Here is a 10,063-nt window from a genome sequence, read left to right on the forward strand (position 1 = left end):
TCTCGCAAAAAAAAAAAAAAAAGAACACACACACACACAGAAAAAAAACCCAGAGAGATTAGGAAATGACTTAATAGACAAGAGGAGAAACAAAAACACCCGATAACACCCGAAGGCACAATTATCGCCCGATTTTCCCCCGAATTACAGATTTAAAAATAGCGCCCGATTTTTACCCCCCGAATCTGAGAAAGGCATTTAACCCGAAGAAGTCACTCCCTAAAATCGAGCCACCTAAGACGGTTAGAGAAAAGCGCACGCAAAAAAGTACTGTACACCAGAACAGTGCCTGTCGCACTTACTCAAGTGCACTTCATGGACTTTCTGTGTGGGGTACCTTCTCTAGGGACGAATCTATTTTTCTTTGTGAAGTGTGGTGAAGGTATGGGACAGCATGCCACAAAGTACTGCCAAATGTCAATTGAAGCATAATGTGACGATAGAAATCGAGGAGAGGAGAGCGGTCAGGAATTGCGGACCCCTCCCTGTACCCGCTGTAGTCCTCTTATGTTTGTCAGATGGTTCAGTTGTAACTGAGTCTAAAACTCTTCAGTGTGACATCGCACAAAATCGAACAAAAATGCATCCGCTTCCACATATTTCCTGCAATCTGTTATCTGAAGCTTCCGCTATTTTGCTCAGACTAAGGGCACTGGTACAGGGATCCACCGTGCCCTGTATATTGCATAACATTTCTTGAAAGAACTGATGTTCTGAGGCTTGAACAACATAGAAGGGACAAATACATACAAAGCCTCACAGCCTTCTGGACCGGCAATCCAGAAGATGTGGGTTCGAATCCTACAGCTGGCTAACCTTTTCAGTGACTTTCATCTTTCATCGTGAACATCTCTTGTTCATGCTGTTACTTCTGTAACCTCAATAGGTCAGCATCAATGAGCCAGAACCTCTATAAGAGCACCAGTGGAACGACAAGAATCCAGCACACCTTCACTGTAAGCACATTTCAAAGGCCGTAGAAAATGCGACCTTGCCTTTCGATCCTTGCCTGAAATTGTTCTCATTTTCCTGAGTCGCATTGTCGCTGTCCCCTGTGGCGATGCCCTGTAGAAGGCTATGGCGTCGACCAGGTACACAGCTCACAGCTCACACAGAGTCCTAAGCACGCTTCCCGTTCCCAAGTTTTGTTGGTCCGTATAAAGGGTGCACAAAGCTCAACTTCTTGTGCTTCCTACAATAATAAACTTCCTAACGAAAAACACATTCAGAAAATTGCTTTGTCTGATACTTTAGTTTCCACCGTTTACTACAACGAACACGATCCCACATCTTAGAACATGGGGTACGTGGTAGAGTTCTGTGATTTTGGATTTATCGCGAAAAAAATACGAAAAACATACGCCCATAACATTTCAAGCACTTCGGACTTGTCAGAAAAGCTTCGCCTTTGACGGATTCCAGTAAAATGGACCCAGTTCCAGAGAGCTAATTAAAAAAAAAAAAAACCCCGTTCCCTGAAGTGTGATTTGCACGCTTCACATTGGGAAAGAGAAGGAAACACTGTCACGTAGTGGAAGAGAAAGTGTTCCCGAACTTATGAGTAGGGTTTGAGGTTTTCTGAGTTCTTTTTCATATTCGGAGGGTGCTTTTTGGAGTTTTTGTCAGCAGTCATTCCTTCTCACGGCTCCTGATACCCCGGGGCGAGGCAATTGCAGAAAGGAATCGAACCTCATGATCCAGGTATCACAGCATGTCTCTTCTTCTGAGTCTTCGGTTACAGGAACCCTGAATGCGGAGCTTTCCCAGATAAATCTGAGTTGCTTTAAACTTTACTGGTGTGTGGTTTTCGAATTTTTTTGGATGAATCCAGAAAATATGAACACCACAGGCATGATTCCGGGTTTTCGGAGTTCCTTTCATTGGATATTCTGAAGGTGCTTATTGGGGTTAATTATTCAGAGCTTTTTACCGTTGATTTTTTTTAAAAATTGGGTTCATATCCGAAATTCGGAGAAAGGCTGCGAACCGACATGCTCCCAATGAGAATGGGAAACTGGTCTTACAAAAAACGGTCACTGTTATGTTGGATGACATGCAGACATCGGCATCTGTATCACGATAGCCTATCGGCGTGAACAGCTCAAAATCCGGTTATTTCTTGACGTTATGATTTCTATACTTGACATAGTCGCAAGACAGCTCTCATTTGTGTCCCATGTCACAATCTGCATTGCAACAACTATAGTTAGTGACAATGTAAGTCATACACTTGACACCCCCCCCCCCCAAAAAAAAAGCAGTTCTGACTTTCTTGAGAGATTCAGGTCTTATGAACAGCCTGTGAACTCAGTCGTGCAATCTCATTCTTCTGTGCCCCACTCTCACCCTCAACGCATTAACCTCATGCTTTCCTTTAAAAGCCATCTTCTGTGATCCATCTCATCATTCTTTCACCGTTTGTTAGTCATCTTTTTTTTTGTCATCTTTGTCTTTAATCTACCTCATCCTTCTTTCATCATTTGTTAGTTTATCCTTTATTTCCTAATTCCTTTTCTTTTTATTTATTCTTTATTTCTTAATTTTATTTATTTATTTATTTCTTATTCCCTCCTATTTCTTTCTTTCTTCAATTCTTTTCTTTTTATTTATTTCTTATTTCCTAATTTTATTTATTTATTTATTAAATTATTTCTGGAATAGCAAGCCGACGTCTCGTTTGGCTGACCTTTCCCCCGTTTCTTTTTTCTTTTCGTCTAATAAATATATACTCCCCCCCACCCCACATAAAAATTGCTCCGCGCACGCGGTTGTAGTGCGGCGCGGCCAAGTGGGGACTAGGGGGAGAGAGAGAGAGCCGGTACTACATCACGACGCGGGGGCGTCGTGCAAAGGCTGGTAGCCAATCGCAGAAGCCTTCCATGGGTGAGTGGGCGGTCCCAATTGTAGGACTTAAGTTGTCACTGACTATAGTTGCTTTTTGAAGAAGACAATGTGAGCCCTCGCTTGCTGAAACCCCCCAAAACGGAGATTTCCTTCAAACCCTACTTATCGAGGAGAGGGGTAGAAGGTGATACTCCCGCAGTCTGGGAGAGAGCATCTTTGGACGAAAAGGTGTTTGTGTTACGCACGGACGCAATGCCATGAGACAAAATCCTATAGGACTCGCTCTTGCCCCGAAGTAAACAAAAAAGAAAGAGTGGAGAATTTTATGTTAGAACGGCACCACAAGGCAATGGGGTGACAGAGGTGTAAGCCTCCTTCCGGTTTACAGGGGAGCTTACAGTGTTAGATTACACTGGTGGCTACATACATGCACATCCATGCCACATGTATGCAGAACCATTGTGCCATAGTCATGACTAGTCACAGCTTCACCTTTGCTTCTATTTTATGCAGGTTATAAAGTATTACGAAAGCCCAATTGCAGGTGTGGCAGTAGATATTGCTGTTCCAGTAAGAGTGATTGGTCAGAGACTGCCGTTTCTGGTCCTCGAGGGCGTTACAGTAAGTGATACATGCTGAACAATTCATCACCTTCTGTAGTGCTTGCAAAGCTGTCATTATACTTTGTGATGCCTGTTTAAGAATAACTTTTGCTGAACGGTAGTACAGGAAAGCAAACATACCACAGCTGAAATGGAAGGCAATTGAAAGAAGAAACAAAAAATATGAGGGCGATTAATGTAATTAATGCGATGACAATGTGTTAGCATTAGGCGTTCGCCTTGCTTCTAATTGCTTCTCTTATGCTTCTTTTCTGCTTCTTCTATTTTTATATTTTTTGACTAGTATTTTTTCTAGTAGAAGGTCCAGGATCCATTGGGTAACGTTGCAGTTTAAACTCCCACACTACATGAGATGCAAACGCACCCGCTCGCGAAGCCCTTGGATAACGCACGGAACACGTGCGAACATATCCGGAGATGAGGTGCAATCTGAGGCGCTTCTGTGCTTCCACGTGACGGAGAACAGCGAACCAGCTTGCAGAGCACAGCCTGATTCGCTCTTCTCTATCACGTGCAGCGCTCTACACGGACACCACAGTCAACCCGCTACGACGCTGGCTTTTCTTCAAAATGAGGCTTCGAATGCTAACGCATCAAAAGGGAAGGTCGCAGTTATCAACTATAGATAAGAGTAGTCGTGGAACTCATGCGCGCAGACAGTGACTTTCATGGCGAGGATGCCAGCATCGAACAAAGCAAAACTCGCGTCATCGGTTTTCACGTATCACCACAGAGCACCATCGCAAGTGTCATCAGGAGGTTACCAGCAACGCGATCGCGCGTTCCCTTTCACGATGCTCACGATGGTACAGCTCGCATCGGAACACCTAGAGTCACTAAAAAAGATAAACTTCTGAGTGTCTTCACACTTGTTTCACACCGCCTTGTTCACTCACTCACACCATCTTGTTCACTCACTCACACCATCTTGTTCACTCACTCACACCTCTTGTTCACTCACTCACACCTCTTGTTCACTCACTTACACCTCTTGTTCACTCACTCACACCTCTTGTTCACTCACTCACACACTCTTGTTCACACCATCTTGTTTCCGCGCCACGCTACCCACGCGCGCGCGCGCACTGCGCACTTTAACTAACGCGGGTGAAATGGTTCTTTCATTTGCAAGCAACAGTTGAGGGCCTTGAGCTCACTTTGATATCCTCGGGACGCTCTGGTTGACAATCCATGGAATATCGCACAACAATCATACGCGCTTCTCTGTGCCACAGGGAGCATTATGTTTGCCGTCTTTGGTCCTCAAATGGGGGTGATACCAGTGTGATGCAGAAACAAGATGGCGCTCCTGCTCTCGCTTGGACCTCAGTGTCGATACTCTGAAGCGAAGCTTATTTAGTGACTCTAGGAACGCCATTCAGTCCTGCAGACCCTGGTGGTGCTTAGTTGAAACAATGGCAGAGGGTGTTTCGGGCGTTGTTTTCTGCTAGGCGCTGTCAGGGTGGCTCTCTTCCCGCATCGCAGGCTGGTGCGGTGTTCAAGTTAACTTTTACTCGTGCTGTACATGCAACAACAACAACACAGCTAATGGTAGGATGTCTTATGTTTGAGATGATTGCACAATAGCATGCTGTTCGTAGATGTCACAGTTGACAGAACCACTATGTTGTTGTAAAACCCTCTGCCCTTTTCAGGAAATTTCTGCTATTTGCTATAGGTGTTCAGCTCCGTCATGCAACTGTTCCCACTGCTTTGAAAATTCTCCAGATCCCTTCAAAGAGCATAGCATTTAACTTCATTTATTTATTTATTGTAGGTGAACGATAGATCGGGTATGCAGGTCGGCGGGAGCTGCAATGATACGTCTGTTGCGGCAAGAAACAAAAGGTCAGCCGGAGAAAGCAACGAAGCTGTCAAAAGCAAAGTGGGTGGAAGTACGGCACACTATCTGAGGAGTTACCTTCGAAAGCCACGGACGCAAGAGTTAAAATTGGTACGGTATTGTGCAACATTTACTTGCTCTTGTGTGTACTTTTCAACTCTACTTCTGCCGTTGTTTCTGTTTGTTCTCGAGGGTGTACGTGTGAAGCACGCGTTCACTAAAGTTATGTGTTAGAGGAAGCAATAATGCAAGTTTCGCCAAGGTGTGCCCACATGAATGCAGAATGTGTCCATATTTTTCTTCCCTTTTCCAATCCAATCCAATCCAATCCAATCCAACCCAACCCAATGCAGAATGAATTCTACAGATAGAGAGTACTCAAAGAGTGTGTTATCCCATTGACGTCCTACGTGATGTCGGATGCCGTTCCCACTTCTCCTTTTGGAGCAGAGTGGTATCACGTGATGTCGGCCCTCTCCGCTTCTCCTTTCGGAACAGAGTTGTATCAAAAGATGCTCTCTATTCTGACTCTTTCCACTACTACTCTTGGAGCGGAGTGGTTTCACGTGATCTCGATCCCTCTCCACTTCTACTTTCGGGGCGGAGTCATATCACGTGATGTTCTGTATTCTGTCTCTCTCCACTACTACTCTTGGAGCGGAGTGGTTTCACGTGATCTCGATCCCTCTCCACTTCTACTTTCGGAGCGGAGTCATATCACGTGATGTTCTGTATTCTGTCTCTCTCCACTACTACTCTTGGAGCGGAGCGGGTTCACGTGATCTCGATCCCTCTCCTTTTCTACTTTCGGAGCGGAGTCATACCACGTGATGTTCTGTATTCTGTCTCTCTCCACTACTACTCTTGGAGCGGAGTGGTTTCACGTGATCTCGATCCCTCTCCACTTCTGCTTTCGGAGCCGAGTCGTATCACGTGATGTGCTGTATTCTGTCTCTCTCCACTACTACTCTTGGAGCGGAGTGGTTTCACGTGATGTCAACCCCTCTCCACTTCTGCTTTCGGAGCGCGGTCGTATTCACGTGATGCGTTCGCTTCGGTCCCTCTTTCCGCTTCTTCTTTGGTAGCAGGTAATGCGATTTTACTGATTACTCTGACACGTGATAATGCTGATACAGTTGCAACATGCGACTAGCCGCGTCATTATGAAACTGTCGAAGAACCCCGAGAACTACGTCTTCTCACGACCTACACTGTGCCCCCTATTATTTTAAGGATTGCACGGAAGCGGAATGTCGTCACTTCTCTTGCGAAGTGGGACCCTTCACGGATCCGCAAAAGATAGCCCAAGTGAGCCTGAACATGGTCGTCAACATTTCAAGGATCATAGAACAAGTGGTAAGTACTATACTGATGGTAACCGTGGCGCCATCTCAAGGCAAAACCCTCTGAACTTTACTGGTCAAATAGCGAATATATATACAAAGTTCATTTATGTAAACTATTTGGAGTTCTTGCAAAAATCACGCTTGCAAACACCCTATAAGCCCGCGCTGCTCCATCTCAGACAAGTTGTCAACCAGAAATCCCTTTACTGCAACTAACCATGACACAAAACGTTTCCAGAGAATATCGGAGGTCAATGATTTTGTCGCATTGATTTCACTAGTTCCTACAATTTAAATGAGTCCGGACACTTTCATAGGTGTGGTACGTTACGTCATGGACGCGTTGTACTGCACGCCACAATACTGAAGAAAAATGAATCATTCTTCTACGTGTCTTACTTAGCCAGACACAAGCCCTCGAACACAATCCCTGAGCAAAGCGCCGACATCACAGAGCTCAGAGGTGTGTCCATTCGTATTGGCTGCCGTAAGCACGTGACTTCTCGTGCACTGCCTCACTGGCGCGGCGGCGTGCGCTATGATGTCAGAGCCGCAATAGTTTCGGTATTCATCTTGCTCATTTTCTCCGCTTCTATCACTCTTTTCGCTGTGAAACTTTCAACGCAGGTTCACATTGGTGCAAAGAACCGTCGTTTAAGTTTATCCGGGATAACGTAGGATGACCTGTCTGAACCCCCTTTAAACTTTCACACTGCACGCGTCCGTTTGTCGTTAGATGGCATCGAAAGCGAACAATAACGAGTTTTAGTACATCGGAATAACTCTACGAGAACGATACGATAAATGCAGCTATCAAATTGAAGCTTAGCGGTGTGATGTAACCCGCTTCAAAGAAACAGGCTTATCTATATTTTCAGAATCTTTATCGTGAGTCCCTTCTGATCTATTAAAACTCGCCAATATTTTATGCCTGTCACGTTACGCTCATTTTCTATTGCATTCTGTTTTATCGATAACAGGGAATGCCAGATGTTGTGGATGTCATCTCGTCTGCATCCCTGACCATAATCGATGACAACAAGTTCATGGCAATATCCGTGCCACGGCCGAAGCAAACGGAGGTAACTTTCGAATGTTCAAAACTAATAATGTTCTCGAATATCCGGACGTACTGCGGCTGTGGACCTTCTGACCGTCGCCTCGTAATTGCATTTGGTGAATGCTGATAACTATATGAACTCTTCCTTCTTTGCTTGGTCACGTAAACGTGGGAGCTTTCTCCTGAGACTCAAGATACGTAATTGATTCCAGATTACAACATCGTTCATCAAGGAAGGACCTCCGGCATCTTATCAGCTGCCCTGGTGGGCGTATGTGCTAATCGTATCTTCTGGGGTGTCCCTCCTCCTCCTTCTCTCCTACATTTTGTACAAGGTAAGACATAAAGACATACCCAGAGTTACGTCCTCTATCCAATCCAATCCAGTATGCAGCGTACTTACACATGATTGAGACTGTTAATGCTGCGCGTCATCATGGGTGCTCCCAGGATTTTTTCAATGAAGAGCAAAGTGCGTCCACACGGGGTAGGGTGTGGAGGAGGGAGCATTCGTGCAACGATAGCCGGCTAGAGCAATTACGGGCCCTGGGGATGGGTCCTGCCCGGGCCCCCTCCTCACGTGTCGATAACATAGTCTATATACTTCATCTTTACATGACTGGAACGAGCCTTTAGTAGTGCGGGTCCTGAAGGTGGCCCAGGCCATTCTTGGCTGCAGTCCTCTCGCCCCCCCCCCCCCTCCCTCTGCGTCCACCCTTGTCACCTCCTTTCTCGGAGACGGACGCTGCGGACTGCGCGGCTGTTTAGAGGTTCATATTATGATGGCACCTGGTAAAAATCATGACGATTCGTGAATAAAGGGAGCACAATTTTCACAAGTAACCTTGCGTTGGAAGCAATCGACATTTGATCATGAAGCTATAAACAAAGTGTAACTTGGATTTGTGTTCACAGTGCGGGTTCTTCCGACGGAAGGCGAGAGAAGAATTGTTGGAAGAAAAACGAAAAACCCAACTAAACCTAGGTAACCCAGAAGGATCCGTTGACGACATCGATGATGATGATGACGACGTCGATGACGATGACATTATCCCCAGATGACACTGTTCTTCTGCAACATTTTTCTTGGGTGTCTGAGAATGGCGTGTCATTATGTGGTCGTGTTCAAGCAGAGAAAAGCATTGCTAACCATACTCCTGTAGTTCCATGTTTAATGTAACAGAGTAAATATTTAAACTAAAGATGGGACGAATCCAGAGTTATCCAAATCCGAGCCCGAATCCTGCCAGAATCCGAGTCTGAATCCAAGGAAGGTTCTGTGAAGCCGCGAGTCTTACGAATCTCGAATCTTTCGAACCATTTCTTAAAAGCCAGTTGTAAAACACTTCTACTGAAACGTGTTTTGGTAGTATTTGGTATCCTTGTTCAATCGAAAACATACTATAAAACAGTTCCCTTTCAGGAGGAAACATACCCATATACTTCTTTCTAAATGTACTTTATTTAACAAGTCGTTCATCGGCTACAGGAAATACATAAACTTCTCGAGTCTGAATTTTTTTCATAACACTACGAAACAATCGAAAGCGTAACCATTACTTTTAAACTTGTAACGTAAGAGTTCCTGCGTGAGCTATTTCAGTCCAGAGCAATGTATAGGAACAAACAAAAAAACAAAGCTGAAAGTTTTAAATTAATGCTGATATTTGTTCAAAAACACCAGCATCCTCACCCGCTCAGGGCCGAGCCTACTGCGTTTTATTTATTTATTTATTTTTTAGCTATATTACACCGGTTGTGCTGACGGGTCTTCTGACATTAATGGGGGTGCGACCAGGAACTTTTTAGGCGTATCAGGCTTTTTGCGGACTCCGGAGACGCCAATTTTAAAAAGTAACGAACAAAAGTGGTTGGTGGATTCGAAGGATTTGTATGCACCGTTTTGCGCACTGGGATTCGGATTCCCGAATCTCGAACCCCTGATTCGCGGATTCGGTTGTCCACCCCTAATTTAAAGAAATGCGCATTCTCCCTAGGTTGAGCACGATTGCAGTCAATGCCACTGTTGCGATATGTGTGATAGTGTGGTATATTAAATTATTACTCAATGTCGACCTGGAGTTTAAGTCTCTTAAGCGACCATCGCATCGCACGACGTTCCAGGTAGCTCTACTGGTTGTCACACTAAAAGAAAAAAAAAAGTGGAAAGTTGTAACCCTTTCGAGGACTATCGCCACAACCATTCGCCCCCCTTCCTGACTAAGTCCATGGAAATTTTTGCGAACACCACCCCAACAACACTCAATATCCTCTGGATGTACGAATAACGTCCTGACGAATACGTACGTCCTATGGATATCATTCAGATATCCATCGGACGTACGAA

At 45.0% G+C, this 10,063-nt stretch overlaps 1 protein-coding gene across 2 annotated transcripts in view; it reads left to right on the plus strand.

Moving 5' to 3' along the window:
* Positions 1–9,789, plus strand: part of LOC135366606 (integrin alpha pat-2-like) — a 46,107-nt gene extending 36,318 nt beyond the window's left edge. Inside the window, exons 21-27 of one of the 2 annotated variants that reach the window (XM_064599385.1) lie at positions 887–956; positions 3,358–3,465; positions 5,245–5,421; positions 6,544–6,666; positions 7,634–7,738; positions 7,929–8,051; positions 8,632–9,789. In XM_064599385.1, the coding sequence (XP_064455455.1) occupies positions 887–956; positions 3,358–3,465; positions 5,245–5,421; positions 6,544–6,666; positions 7,634–7,738; positions 7,929–8,051; positions 8,632–8,778 (853 nt within the window). In that variant the 3' untranslated portion in view covers positions 8,779–9,789. The remainder of the gene's footprint in view (positions 1–886; positions 957–3,357; positions 3,466–5,244; positions 5,422–6,543; positions 6,667–7,633; positions 7,739–7,928; positions 8,052–8,631) is intronic. The other variant, XM_064599386.1, reaches the window with a different exon arrangement.
* The last annotated feature ends 274 nt before the right edge of the window (positions 9,790–10,063 follow it).

Source organism: Ornithodoros turicata, chromosome 8, assembly GCF_037126465.1.
Source record: "Ornithodoros turicata isolate Travis chromosome 8, ASM3712646v1, whole genome shotgun sequence".
NCBI lineage: Eukaryota > Metazoa > Arthropoda > Arachnida > Ixodida > Argasidae > Ornithodoros > Ornithodoros turicata.